A 15,468-nucleotide genomic window follows, 5' to 3' on the forward strand; every position below is an offset into this window, starting at 1 on the left:
TGTCTCAAAGTGGTGAAAAAAATTGGGGGAACATCACTAAAAAATATTCTTTCTTTTTCTTTAAAACTCATGCAGTGCAGAAGCTGACAAATTTTAAAAAAGGGAATTATATTGAGTTTTCCCCGGTAAAAATTGAAAATTAAAAACCCTTTTTAAGTTGGGTTCATTTCCCTTAGGAAGAAATTTTTTCGGGATTAATTTGACACCCTAAGCAGTTTTTCCCGCTGCAATTAAAATTTTATCCAATGTTGTTTTAATTAAGTGTTTATTTTTTTTTAAAGCAAAGAAGGGTTCTAGTTTTTAAACAATCTACTTAAAGATTATCCCTTTAAAGAATAATTGCGTGTTCAAAAATTTTTTCCCCAAAACTTTTTAATGGAGACTTTGATCATGAAAGGGAATTTTTATACCATGTTTGGGGTATTAATGGGGGAGAGGTTTATGTTTCCATTGGTTTAAAGTTTGTTGTAAACGAACACTTTTTGCCCGGGTTTTTGAAAATAAATTCTTTGGAATTTAAATTTTTGGGTTTCTTTTTTCCCATTTAATTTTTTGGAAAAGGACGTTGCCCCCCAAAAAATTAAAAACCAAACAAATCTCGTTTTAACTTTTTTTTTAATTTTTTTTGGCCCCCCTTTTTCAGGTACATTGGGTTATGTTTTTTCCAACTGTTAGAAATAAAAGTTTGGGATTAAAATGGGTTTTTTTTGGCATGAAAAAAGGCCCTGTACACAGTCAAAAAAATGAAATTTTTAATAAAAACGTGTATCCCAAAAAAATTTCCACATTTAAGTTCCTTTTACCCCCCCAACATAAACTAAAATTAAATCTAATATATGTTTTTTTCTATTCTTTTTTTTCTTGCTTACTTTTTCACAATTTTTCTCTCCACGGTTAGGCCCATAAACCCCGTTTTCCCCCTTAGATTCTGATATTTTCCTCTCTACTCCTTGACAGCCCCCGTTATTTTTTTCCATTTTTTGCTTGCTCCACATCCCAAAATTTTTTTGAAAATTTTCTCCCATGGGTTTTTAAGGGAAAAGTTCTTTCCTGGTTTAAAATAATAGAGTCAAGATTCCAGCCCCCTCAGGCGTCTAGTCTCTTTATTCATTCTTTGGGTTTTCTCTCTTAAACTTTCTTTTTATAAATCCTTTTAATTTCCTTTTTATGCTTAATCCCGGTTCCCCAAATCACTATCGTACTATACCAAAATCCCAAAGGGTTTTTTTTTTTTTTGAACCTAAGCTCCCCCATCCCCTTTTTTGATGTTAAAAAGATTTCGAAAATTCAATCCTTTGCTAAAAATGGGGCAGCCCGACCCTAATTGGGCCCCAAAAAAGGGGGCTTGGCTCAAAAAGTTATTTCTAGCAAAAGAAATCTTTCCCTTTTTTAATATGAAAACTTCCCCAATGGGCCCCGAGGAAAAGGGCTCATCCTCAAGATCCTAATAACCCTAAAAAGTTTAGGGAAAATTTGGGGGTGGTGTTCTTTTGGCTGTTCGGGTTTGATCTCGAGCCATACAACCCCCTTTCCCGTTAGCTAGGTGCGGAAATGCTTGCCGTTAAAAATTTCTTTTCCCAACAAAAAGGGGTTTGTAATCTGTACTTGTTTTAGAGTAGGAACTCTTGGGGTTTCCCCAATATGATGTCATAGTTAGTTATATTCGCAAGTAGGGTTTTCCAAAAAAAAATTCCCCCCAAAATCTATGTTTTTGGTGATTTTAATTCCCCCCTTAAGACTGGCTATCTTTTCCGTACCGGGCCAATTTTAGCAATTTCCCTTTATAGATTCTTTCAGTGTCTTTTTTCTCTCCCGTTGTTTACTACCCACCCCTAAAAGTTGGGAATACCCTTAAAACTTTCTTCTCAGTAATTTATGATAACACAATCGATTAATTGAATGTCTGTGATCCTCAATTCCGTGTGTTGAAATCTGATCATTTTCTGTCTCTTTTTCAATTAAAGCTCCTTTTCCCGCAAGAATAAAACATTTTTTTCCTTTAACGTAAAATTATAATTATAAGAAAGACTGGGACAGATTATTAATCGTGAATTATGCTCGATTAATTGGCAAGTCTAGAATGCTGATCTGATTCGCTTGGAAGTTTGTTAAAGACTGCATTTGAATTTAGTTGATTTCATATTCTTAAAGTAACTATTTTTTATATCAGAGTTTCAACCCCCGTGGTTCGATTTTTTTTTTTTTTTTTTTTTTTTTTTTTTTTTTTTTTTTTTTTTTTTTTTTTTTTTGAAATTTAATTAATCTTTATATGTATAAATCAAGCGGTACATTCAGCCATGCAAATTACAATGAATATTTTGATTATACAAAATGGTAAATGGTATGCAATATAAGTTGCTTATGTTTGGCGGGATGACAACTAACGAGAAAAATAACTTGATTATATATTTAATTAATTCGTGAACAACACATAGAAAGGGGCCACATTAACGTTGGGCGTCTACCAATTTGAATGACAAACATTAACTAGGAAATCAAAAACATATCATAATAATTATAGGAATTTTGTTCATACAATTCCGTCACTAACTGATAAGAAAAAGAAAAAGGACAAGCAGATAGGAATTGGGCGGACCAGAATTGTAACCAACAAAAACAAATTTCTGTGTCATATTATGATGAGTAATCTGCAGGACTGTATCGGCTGCCCAGGGTACTTGCTCAGTTTGGCCTTAAAAGTAGAATCCGCTCTGATGCGGGGATACATACTGGTAGACTTATTCCATTTCAGATAGACTATGAAAAAAGCTATGCGGGAAGCATCCGAGAGCAGGGCACAGTGGTACTCATGTAAGTATGAAGTATCCGACTATCAATTATTTTGAGCATTTGTGCTAGTGTATCCGGGTGCCTCTGGGACGCATAGGGACTATATATGTAGGGAGCGAAAATGGAATTTTGTATTTCACAATTTTATAGAAGCTGTAAGATCGTTATAAATAAACTTCTGTTTTAAACAGGGAGAATATTTAGTTTTCTTTTTGCTCGTAGCAAAGTTTTCGTCATTAAACTGGAGTAAGGTTCACTATTGATCATTTAATAGCCTCTTTTGGAATAGCAACAAACTGTTGAAGATGAGTTGCAGATGGAGGGGACCATATGAACAGAACAATGTTAAAAAATTTTATAGGACTAATTAACGCTACATAGAACGATCTTTGCTGCTTTTTATCAGTAGTGAAATGACATGTTCTTTATGTAGTCAGTATAGAGGTAGCTTTGGAAACTAGCGCTTTACATGTGCACCCAATTAAACATGGGTTTATTGCGATTCGAAATTGACTGATGGGCACAATGTCAATTTACTTCCAGAAAGTTTATAAATGAAGGTATTGAATGGAAGTAGCCAGCACGTTTCTTTGCAGGGTCTCTGAGAGGGCTTTGCACCTTTTTTGTGGGTGGAAACTTCATTCGATTTTCTACTGACCAATCATATAATCTGTTGTTGTATTTGGATTATGTGGATGTCAGGGTAACCAAGGATCTCCCTCAATTTTTAGTGTATTGCATAAGGGCGATATTGGTGCATTCTCAGAGAACAGGAGATCATGTCATTTTAAATATTTACAAACAAATAAAGGGCCAAGTATAGAACCTTGAGGGGACACCAGACGAACTGGTTAGAGAAGAAATGTTTGGCCTCCTATCATACTGGTGTTGTCGCCTCATGATAGGATTAATAAATTTAAGCATAAGTCCATCGACATTAAAAATATTCTATAATTTACTTAAAATGAGGTCATGCGAAACGTTATCAAATGCTTTCGCAAAATAAATATATTATAATCGTCCTTGGACCTGTTTTTCAATGCAAGTGCAAGATTGTCAGTGTGAAAGGTATCATTTGGGTTGTGCATGAACGTTTCTTTAACAAAACCGTGTTGTCGGTCATCCTACAGATCAGAAAATGCAGCGTATATGCTTGTCTTTATGCACCTTTCAAAGACTTTCATTACATGTGATGTTAACGAGATAGGCTGTTGTTCTTCAACCGAAGGACTTATCGCCCTTTTTGTGCACTGGTACTACAAGTGCCTGATTCCAATCAGGGGGGTATGCATCGCTCGAGAAGACAGGTTAAATAAAAAACTAGTGGGTATGCAGGCTTGGGCACAGTTTTTGCAGGATCTCCCATGATATTTTCAGTGTGCAGGGGCCGTGTTTGGATTTAACTTTTAAGAATCAGCAGTCATTCTTCTCAATAAACTCAAAGACTTGAAAAACACTCATCACGAAAATCTATGTCAATGCCATAATCGCTCTCTTGAGAAAAATGCTATAAAAAATATTCGTTTAAAAAGGGCCAGCTTGATAGATGGATTGTTTCGAAAGCGTTTAAGGATATGTGACAGTTTCGGGATCCTGGTTGACTTTGATTTAGATTTAACGTAGGTCAGATTTCTTGAGATAATGAGCATCATGGAGTTCATCATCAACTCTGAGTTATTTTCGTCCATCTAATTTTTAAATTTTGTGCGAAATGCACGGAAAACTTTTGTTTATGAGACTCAGAGTTGTTACTTATGCCTTATCTCCATTTCTCCTTATTCGTAGGAGACGATCACATTCAGAGTCATACCATGGGGGCTGGATGTAACTGAGATTAATGGTCTTTTAGGTCCTTCGGTCACAGGCTGCACGAGAATCCTCTGAATCGACTCCAGCAAGATAGATAAGGATCATTACACTCAAATTTACTATCCAATTCGATGCTAATTAACTCAGAATTGGCCCCTAAGATTACCTTTACTATAATTAAAAGATCTTTTTTTAGGCTGCTTAAATACTTGGTCTTAATTTATCAATGTGTCAAAGTGATCAAAATTGTCGGACATTTACACATTTCGTTTTGATCTAAAAACCTTTAACATTCTTAATAAGGTTTTGAATGTTAAGTGAAACACAAGATCTAAGGTGGTTGCGGACTTGTGAGTAGGGGGAGCTAATAGTTGTGTATATGTCCGAGGTCATCAGTGAGAAAAATTTACAAAGCTAGAATGTAGGCTGTGCAAGATGTGACATCTGGCCAGGAAATCGAAGCCAAATTAAAGTCACTACCCAGAATGTGCCTTTGCAATTTTTCTGGCAGATGTAAAGTAACAAATGGTTTCTTGAAAGATTCAAATTTATCTAAGCAAGCGTTCCTACTCTATAAAATGTCGATATAAAAAGTTTCTTCCACACTGAGTCTTAATTATGATGGATTAATAATTCGTTGAACACTAACTTTAGAGAACTTTAGACTCGAGATTCAATGTTGTTCTATGGGCAATCAGAACACACACCGTTTTTCTGAATTTCTTGGGTGGGTTGCATCCACTGGATGCGATCTTAAGGATCGGTCAAGCCTAAATATTTGATTTGTAGGGAGCACCTCATTACTGAGAAGGATTTTTCAGCCATGTCATTCGGTTGAAATAATGTGTGAGGCTTAAGTTTGTAGATATAAACCATGGAATTCATTGTTCTTGGTCTAGTTTGTGGTGGTGTTCTGATGCTAATTCGCGTGTATTTAGGAAAAACCTTGGACATTAATTGTAACAAGGATAAATTTGGTCCAGGGTTCGTAAGGAACAATTACAAATATATCAGGGAATTATTAGGAGAGATAGTAAACCAGACCACACTAGACATGACCCAAGCCAGTGTGGTTATACGAAAAGTAACTTACAGTCTGTTTCGGTGACATGGTAGGTGACAGTTCGTTTTTGTGGTAGTTAGCAATTTTACAGAAATTGCAGCTATGGTGTCCAATGCCCCCCTCCCCTTACACAAGTTTAAAGTGTCTGAGAAAGAAAAATGGTACAAAATTATTACCATGGAAAGTAAGATTTATGGATGACTAAACATGGTAAGAGTGTATTTTAGTGGTAGGGGAGTATAATAGAATCGATATGTCAAAGAACAATATATACAAAATAACATAAGAATAAATCACCCAATGGAATAACATATGTACGAGGACAGAAGACAGGGACAACAAATGTTCCCGTTTCCTCTTGTTACTTTTACTGATGATAAATACCTAGGAAAACATACCTGATGCAACTCGGGGTTGTTGAGCGATATTCCCATGGAAACTTTAAGTATATGATTAACAGATTTGTGTCTCGCGTTGTGTTTTGATTAGGGTATGTGCTATAAAATGTCTAGTAACATTAATATGCTATACTTCTTATGAAACATATAAATAACATCAAATGATCAGATCCTATGGTTACTGATGCAGACAATTGAAAAAATTTTTAAATATTGAATGGAATTACCACATCAGTATCCAATGGATTAAACCTTTTGAGTGTATGATTCTGAGATAGAACTTTTGCCAAAACTGCATTCCCAGCATGGGGCTGGGAGATGAATAGCTAAAAGCCCTTTTTTGTAAATTTAGGAAATATCTCTCGTTTTGTTTCATAGCGGTTAAGAAAGCCCAAAAAAACCAAGGTATAACAGTTTATGCTAGAGCAGCGATCAAGAGAAATTATTCATAGCACAAACAGTACCGGGATCTTTTATCTTGTCCGTTGGGGTGGGACTGGTGGAATAGCTTGTACAAAACACGTGCTTTTGGATACGTTTTTTGCTGTCTTCATAAGGTCACTCACAGGGGTTTGAGATGATTGACACCCTGGGTTACAGTTACGTGATGTCGTTGGCACCGAAAGCTTTAAGAACAGTTTCTTTACTGCACAAGAGGTTCTTTGTATGAATGGCCTCAATTGATTTCTGTATAGCTGAGTCTTAAGCCCACCTTATCTATGTTGGTGACAGTTCTTTACCTTACATGAGGCGGTCAGGTCAACGGAGCAGCAAAGGTGTCACAGCAATGAGGATGATAGACTTTGGTGTTTTTGAGAGTCTGTGTTGGGTGCTTTTGGGGGTACCTTATTAGGACTGTCGGTGTAGGAGAGGGAAAGATAGGAGATGAAGGGGAGAGGAAGGTGTGGTTAATCTTTTAGGAAGGAGTGACTAGACCTCCAAAAATTCATTGTCAGAAGGATGCAACTTGGGGCAATCCTGTGCCTCATGACTTGCTGTGCACCAGATTCAGGATGTTCAGTTGCCATTGGTGGCAGGAAGGGTGAGTCTGCGGTATTCAACTCTTGGGGCCTTGACCAGAGGCCCTAGTTGGCGTTGTTTTTTGGTTTGTTATCGAGCACAATCTCAAGTGACCGCGGGAGCCCTATTGAGTAAAGTGCAATGGAGGCTGGACTGTGATTTTATTAGGGTCTTATGTTCTTTTTAGTGAACTTTTTTCTTCATGCCGTAAAAAGATAGACTCAGGCTAAATTTTAAAATTTTGGTTCTATTTTGATGTGTTAAAGTTTGTTTATTGCCGTATAGATTTTTATGAGGTTTCATCAGCCAATATAAGAGACAATCTTTTCAATAGTGATGATCAGCGCTTAGAACTATAGAAGTGGTGGTCACATGTTAAGTATAATTTTAACTCCTGCCGTTTTTATTGTGTAAGTTATTTGGACAGCTTGGTTCAACCCAAAGCTAAGCTGAAACTTTTCCAATTCTTTCTTTTATAACCAATGTTTTTGGGATCCTTCACTTATGACAATGACATCTCCTATGCAATGTTGTTGATTTTGATATTGATTCGATATCGGGATGTTGTAAGCTTCTTTCAAATTTAATTCAAATAAAGCCAGGGACCAGATGCATACACGGTAAATTCTCAAAAATTGTTCCGTAGGTTTAGCTTACCTCTAAATGCATTTTTTGTGGTCTTACAACAGCGGCTACATTCACAGAATGGAAACTTGCAAATGTTGTCCAATATTTTAGAAAAGGTAAGAAAAGTGAGGTTGGAAAACTATCGACCAATATCCCTACTTGTTTAGTCATGAAAGTTTTTGAGCGCATTGTTATACGTAAATGCTTTCTTTGACAAGTACCCTCTGAATCCCAGGCAGCTGGTTTTCTAGAGCACAAGTCATGCACAACCAATATGGTGACTTTTGTGATAGCCTGGCATTGTCTTTAACGAAATCATTATCAATCATGTTTGTATTTTGATTTTGCTAAGCATTTGATTCTGTAAATCATTGATATCTTCTTCATAAGCTAAAGGAACCTTAATATTAACATTGAGGTACACTTCTCAAATTTCTTACAATTACTTCAAGGCCGTTTACAAAGAGTGGTTATTGGTAATGAGATGTCAATCTACCTCTCAGGTTAATTCTGGTGGTCCCCAGGGTCTATTTTGGTCCCTTACTTTTTGTATTGTTTATCAATTGATATTTCTTGGCCGATCTTTCGGATTTAATACTGTTATTGTTTTTGTATGCCGAATGTAAAAACTCTGGCGCGTAAAATTCATAAATCTTCTGAAATACTTAATTTAAAATGGGATATAGACTATCTCTCTGACTGGGCACTAAGAAACAAAATGCGATTCCATCAGCAAATGTAAAGTGCTATTGTTTCAGGAAAACCATCTTTATCTCTCCATTCGCATATAATTTGATGGCTTCCTCTTGGGTATGTAGACGTTAGAAAAAGATCTTGGAGTCGATGTTTCTCCTAAGTACGTAGGAATAGTCAGTGCGACAGAAATTATACTAAGGCTGCAACAACTTGTATGGTCAGAAGAGATGGCATATTGTCATTGATCAGGAAAACGTCGCCGGGGGTGGCGCTTTACCTCTCCCTGGTTCGTAGCCAATCGTAAATTGTTCCATAATCTGGGCCTTGTAATAAATCACTTAGTGATAAATTAGAAAGTCTCCAAAGAGGAGCTGATTAATGGATCTGTCTGAAGAGGGCCGCAGTTTTCCATGAGCATATGTCAAAGTGCAAGTTGTCGACATCTCTTTGTCTCATAAGTTTGACTTGAATGATCTTATTTTTTTCCACAAAGTTTTACAATTTAATTCTGTATCGCTGCCTACCTATCTATCTTTATATCAGGCATTCTCGGACTAGACGTTGCACCTCGGACAGTCTGTCTATTGTGTCATCAATTTTTACCTAAGTTACGTCAGAATTCACACACCAAAATGTACCTCAAATAGCCCACTGGCAAAATCATTTTTTACAGAACCTATACTGTGGAATGGACTCCTTTTCCAGGTAGACAGATTGTGTTACTAGTCTTTTCAAAGCTGTGGTATAAGAATCTATGTGGAATTATGTTTATTGGGATAGTGAACAACGTCTAGCCTAGTCTCTTTTGCTCCATATGATTAATATTTTTGTTTTTATTAATTTTTTTATTACCTTCCCATACTTTCAACATCATATCACTCCTTCACCCCCACACCTTCTCACACATTAATGACCATTTCAGACTGTATCTAAGTATCTGGAATTTGACGTATTGAAATACAATTTTGACTCATATCCCCAGTTATTCACCATGGATTTGTTTGCTTATTAAATAGTTTTTCATAAATTTTGGATTTAGATTAATTCGATGTAATGGGTTCCAAGTTAATGCGGAATAGTTCATTATGTGTTTCGCCGTGTTTGGGTGCCCATCATATTTTACAGATGGGGGCGATATTTTGAACGATTCTATTTTATATTCTTCTATTGCTGTACTCTGTAAAATTTGAAAAGTATTTAATAAAAAAAATAATAATAGTAGTAGGTGTATCAATTAACAACATAAGTTGTTATGATTCATTGTGGACGTGGCAAAGTGATTGGACATTGGGTGAAGAACCATCTTGCGCAGGATCACTGGAAATGCGTACATTGAGCAGTATAAACCGCTGTGACCATGTTTTCGGCCTGATTGATTTATTCTTTATTCGTCTTATTTCGTACTAGCATATATATGCTTTACTTTGTGGTAATTTATATTCTTCGTTTCATCTTGAACATTCAGCAAAGGTAAGTGTTTAGGATTAATATTGATAAATCATTATTTGTTGCACATTTGTTTTGAAAATGTACATTGTAAAGTGATCAAGTACGGAGTAGGGAGTGGTATACAACTACAAGTGCAACACTTATGACGTATATTATGCCTGTTGTGTCACAATAACTTTACAAATTTTGATAGTTTAGAATCAAGATAATCTGTGAGGTATTCAAGACAACATCTTTTTAGCAGATAAATACAGTAGTGTACAGATATGTGTGCTGTTCTCAATGCGGGATTATGTTAAACAAGCGGTGAGGAGAGCTGTCTGCATAGTCTTCTTTTTAATTTCCAATCTTTTACGATAAAAGGAATCTCTCTAAAGACCTGATTGGGAAAAGTTTAAAAATGGATGCCATATTACTTATAAATGTCTGAATATTATGTGAATAATCCATTTACGAGGTTGGAAAAATGAGGTCGGGGAACTACTAGTTAAGGATTAAGTTCAAGTTTCGTCAAACTATGATATAATTTAACAAACATGGTGGTATTTTTGGGATCATTTTGGGTTTTCAAACTTTCCCTATTTTGGCAATAATATTGATCTTGTGACTGTGTGTATAGTATGTACATATGCTGGGAATTATGGACCAACCAATTTGTAATTTATCATTTCAGTATTTTATTTTTTAACATGAGATGTTTGTCTATCTTATCATTAGATCTCTGTTGTATTTACAAAATTAAGACTCATCCCGAAAAGTATTATAAGATCAGGTGATATGAACATGAGCCACGTGATAGAGGATAATATCTAGATCTCTCCTAATTAGTTCTCCCTATAAATTACCAGTAGTCAGATAGGGGTTTGATGTACAATGTACAATGTACAATGTACAATGTACAATGTACAATGTAAAATGTACATGAACTTCACCAGAATGTTGTGACACCGGGTACAGGAAGAACTCCGTTTGGCTGGCATGATCACCAGAAATTGCGTGGAATCATACATTGAGCAGTATATTCAATATTTATGCTTTTGATCTGCACTTAGCATTAAGTCATAAGACGCTGTGATCGAGTTTGTCGGATAAGTGCTTTTTTCTTTGTTCGTCCCTTGTGTTTCGTACTACATCATTTTCTTACCGTTGGAAATAATGTTTCTTCGTTTCATCTGAACATTGCCAATACCCGGCCAAAAGGTATGTGTAGGATAGATTTTTATCAATCCATACCAATCCATCTAATTTGCAATAGTCAGGCAGAGAATTGTAGTATGCAGTTCAAAGCGCTCGACTACAAGTACTCAAGCAGTAGAAGTATACGTGAACGTAACGTGTTCGTCACCCCAGGCATGAACGCATTGGACACGTGAACCTGTTCTGAGACTTGCTTCCACATCAGTGCAGTTACAGTATGTGCAGTTACATAGTTTGTTGTCTGACATGCGGAAAATGTACAACGAGCGACGTTAAAAGAGCCGTCTGCATAGTTCTATTTTTAGCTTCCATCTTGTTACAGATAATAGGAATAATCATTGGTCACGGAACTCATTGGACTCTTGATTGGGCACCTGTACTGGTGAATGTGTGCGTTGTACTACCGTTTACTTTACGAAAGAGAGATCGAAAAAAAGAGTTTAAGAAAGAGGTCCCTAAAACATTAGATGTATGATTTAATTTGAACTAAAATGGGGTATTTTTTGTGGTATTCTGTGTTTTCTGATTTGTGGTTATCATTATCTTGTGTGTACTATTATATGCTATTAAGTGTTACAGGCCAACCAAATTGTAATTCGTTTTTAATAATTCTGGTATTTTATCATTCAGTCTTGTCTCCAAAAAGTTGTTTTACTATTTCATATGGCCATCATTTTGAAATCAGTCCTTCATCACCAAATAACTTCCTAAATTGTGATAATATAACATCAGGTGATATCAACCACGTGATAGATAATATATTGATCTCGTATAACAATCAGTTCTCCTACTCACCTGTAGTAAGGTTGAGGTTGATGTACATGAACTTGACCAGACTGTTAATAGTCGTGGAGCGAGGAACGTCCGTTACTTCAAACCTGTCCCTTATCTTCGTACTGATATCCTCGTTTACCTGATAAATATTTAAATAAAATTATACAAATTATAGTTATAGAACGTGAAGAAAACTTTAAATCTGATCCACTGTTCCGCAAAATAGTATTATATTTAATATACTCAAAACATAATTTCCACCTGTGCTTGGAGAACTGACAGTTTCTTGGACCAGCTCCTCATTTTGGGGACCTCATGAACACCCTCCAACTTTGACAGCTCCTTTCCAATAACCTCTATCTTCAGCGTGTACTCCTTCTTCTGTCTGATAATGTCAAGAGACTGTGCGATGTTGGGTAACTCTTCCAGCGCTTTTGTGTTTAGAACTAACTTGTCTTGCAGCGAATCTGGAACACAGACGGTGGTACTTTATTACAGTTTTCATCACAAATAATACCCTAAGTATATTCTTATTATTTAATGCGATTCACCAAGCACGTTTATTACGTATTTGCTGAACAAAACAAGTACATGTAGAAACTAAGCTCTTGTTAAAAGGGGGGAGGATGATAAAAGGGCTCGCAGGACAGCTCAGAATTACCTACTCGGTTGACGACAGCAAGTGCCTGTTTGAACTGCAGACCTCTCATGAGGAGGGCAATAAAGAAAGCGCAGATAGCCATGAGATCACAGTGGACCAGGTCCTCACTGTCCACCTTGTGGTCAACTCCCATCATCTCACCCACTAGATCCAGTGCTAGTCTTATTGTCCATCTGAACAGCAGTTCTATTTAAAACAAAAAAAATAGATAACACTTTTATTGAATCTTACTTTATGGCGTATGAATTGAGAAACCAAAAGCTTATTTGAACAGCACTAGTACAACTGTTAGTTTAGCAAGAAACTAGAAACTACTGACCTGTCGTTAAGGAGGACCTCAGGTGTAAAAGTGGAGGGGAAGAGAGCGTTTATTAATCTGAGGAGTATTCTTGTGTCGGAGAGATCTTCAATATCGTTTAGGGGTGGTGATCGTTTGCCACTTGAACCTTCATGATCGATGTATATTTGTATCGCCTGGAATAATAAAGATGCATTCACTAGAATTATATGAATAGTGAGATGAAGTCTGACGAGTCTTTTAATGCAGTTTAATGAAACTTACCTGTGCTCAACAACGCTCATTGTTAATTTGACGTACCACTACACTATCAACCCAGAAAATTATTAATCTAAAAACGATGTGGTCTACACAGATGATTCAGACCACTGCACTACTATTTCATGATCTAATTTACCACAACCGATTCCATCATCCACAATATATCATGCTGATTATAGTAATATTTAGTCCATTGTTGCTATTTTATATTACAAGCATACCAATACACATTGCATAAATGACAATAGAATCAGATCAATAATCATATTATGCATGCTATCAAATGGTAAGAAGCATAAATGAATCCAGTGCGTGTATAAGCCGATTAGAACAGGAATAAAGTGAGTGCATGTGATTAAACGGAATGTAATGTTCACTGTCGGAGATGATTAACAGATTAGCTGAAGACTGGATTAATTAAACAAGTACCTCAATGACTGATTCTTCGGGTTTCATCTTCTTTTTCTTGTCTTTCAATTTTCGCTGCTTTTCCTGCATTATGTAATTGATTAAAGCTCTTTCAAATTTAAAATAATCATCTGGAAAATCACTGACAGAATCTTAGGATAAGATACGAATTTACTGAAGGCTTAGTTTAAACAAAGGAATAATACAATTATTCCGTTATCCATTTAAACATCCAATTGTATAAAACGACACTCGCCTGATTTTGCATTTGTTTGTAGGAGTAGTTGTTACCATCAGTGTAGCCTGGACTCTCTGGTCTGGGTTGTGGTATCCAGGAATAGGACTCGTTTAATATCATAAACTCGTTGGCATGGTACTTTCCTGTCTTGTCCCACGTTTCACGAATGTCGTATTTTACTAGATTCCAAAGGAACCAGGATATCTTGATTGGGAAAGCTGAGTTACAACTTTAAAGATCATTCCTATAAAAATAGACAGTCGGTGTGGATCATATATCACCTTAACAATGCTAAAAAGTTCACTGACCCATTTAAATTTCAATTATTTATTTACTTCTTGTGAGCTGAAAACTGGCAAAAAGTTAAACTAACCTCCTCCTGGTCACCGATTACTAAGCGATCTCTGTCGTACACATAGTTGTAAGGTAAAATATCATTGTCTTGTAGTTCTGCAATAATCCACTCAATACGTGTCTTTTTTTGTTGATCTGTCAACTCATCACACGACTGAACTTTTTTCATTTCACGACCTTGGAAAAGTTTAAGTTTACACTCTCATGAAGTTTAATCTGAAAGGTAAAATCACTTGATTTGAAATCTATTTGTCACTCATCACTTTGTAGTTTATAGCAATGATGATGATGATAATATTTTAATCATGAATGTTGATCTCATACCAAGAAATGATTCTGCAAGGTGCTTTAATGTAAATCCTCGAAAAAGATCTTTGAAAATGTTGGTCGTTTTCGTGCCATAAGAAAGAAGTCTGATGTTCAGCCAGAATCCAAAGCAACTAGTTCGTGTGTATTGCTGCATGTCTGAAAGAGATCACTGTATAATATTGCGATTCATTACAATAACAAGGACATAATATATTTATTCTAAGTGGCATAAAAAACTGGTAATCTAATACTATTTATACCATAATTCACTAAGAAACAAAAACACAGATTTGTAAAGTTTTGGACACAGGCAATATAATTTATGGCACATTTATATTACGTGTTGATCTGAATAATCGAATAGCACCATATTTTATATTTTAAAATATTTTTCAGTACGACTGTGTACATAAGATATTATAGAGGAAAAGTGATATCATAAATATTTAAATATAGTAATACCGATTTTTGAATGACAGTACCTTATATCAGTAAGCTTTAAACCAAATCGACCTCACTTTTGTCACAATTGTCACAAGCATTAATGGAATCAGTTCACATGGTAAAGTCTAGAGAGAGAGAGTTAAATTAGCATGCAGTACTCAGGTTATTGCTTTGTTAGATATAAGCCTGCTGAGATAATATGTAGATTGTAGTAAAAGTACAATCATTGAGTATTGTTACAACTAGTTGCATAGCTATTGAACATCTGTAATCAATATTTCTGACACTGCTTCATTGAAGTCTTTAAAATCCTTTGATTGATACATGACCCCTGCCAAACTATATTCACAAGAGGAAAGGAAACATTTGGACTTGCTCTTTCGCCATCAGGCAATTTTGTCTACATAGTTAGATTCATTTGGCAGTAACAAATGAATTCACCACCATGGCATAACTGATAACATTACTATTCATTAACAGTACTTAGAGTTAGTTCAGATATTGTACACTTTTTAGTCTCAAATTCATAAAAATGCTGCCACCCTTCACATAGCAGTGACGTAACGAAGGGCCCTGCCAACCCAGGTGTGCGGGGGCGCCATCTTAGGGGGGGGGGGCGCAAAATCGTCGTTGAATGTGGGACAATTTTGAAAAACTTAACTGAGGTACTAG

General features: G+C 35.9%; 1 protein-coding gene and 1 long non-coding RNA gene across 2 annotated transcripts; both read right to left on the reverse strand.

Moving 5' to 3' along the window:
* Window positions 1-11,836: 11,836 nt before the first annotated feature.
* LOC134815480 (uncharacterized) lies at window positions 11,837-13,194 on the reverse strand. The gene is made up of 5 exons (XM_063824016.1): window positions 13,180-13,194; window positions 12,804-12,958; window positions 12,485-12,657; window positions 12,085-12,290; window positions 11,837-11,962 (listed from the first exon to the last, which is right to left on the reverse strand). Exons 1-5 carry the CDS (start codon window positions 13,192-13,194, stop codon window positions 11,837-11,839), a joined length of 675 nt encoding a protein of 224 aa, XP_063680086.1.
* Window positions 13,195-13,209: 15 nt separating this feature from the next.
* LOC134816025 (uncharacterized) lies at window positions 13,210-14,656 on the reverse strand. The gene is made up of 3 exons (XR_010160340.1): window positions 14,368-14,656; window positions 14,063-14,220; window positions 13,210-13,893 (listed from the first exon to the last, which is right to left on the reverse strand). It is a non-coding gene; the product is annotated as an uncharacterized LOC134816025 (long non-coding RNA).
* Window positions 14,657-15,468: the final 812 nt, after the last annotated feature.

This window comes from Bolinopsis microptera, chromosome 5 (genome assembly GCF_026151205.1).
Source record: "Bolinopsis microptera isolate Bmic1 chromosome 5, MBARI_Bmic_1.0, whole genome shotgun sequence".
In the NCBI taxonomy this organism is placed as follows: Eukaryota; Metazoa; Ctenophora; class Tentaculata; order Lobata; family Bolinopsidae; genus Bolinopsis; species Bolinopsis microptera.

Bases quoted from the DNA above. Each gene is read 5' to 3' on its own strand.
- LOC134815480 (XM_063824016.1), bottom strand. The intron at 12,658-12,803 runs GTCAGTAGTTTC...ACTGCTGTTCAG, and splicing joins GAGGTCCTCCTTAACGACAG to ATGGACAATAAGACTAGCAC. The intron at 12,291-12,484 runs GTAATTCTGAGC...TCTGTGTTCCAG, and splicing joins TGCTGTCGTCAACCGAGTAG to ATTCGCTGCAAGACAAGTTA.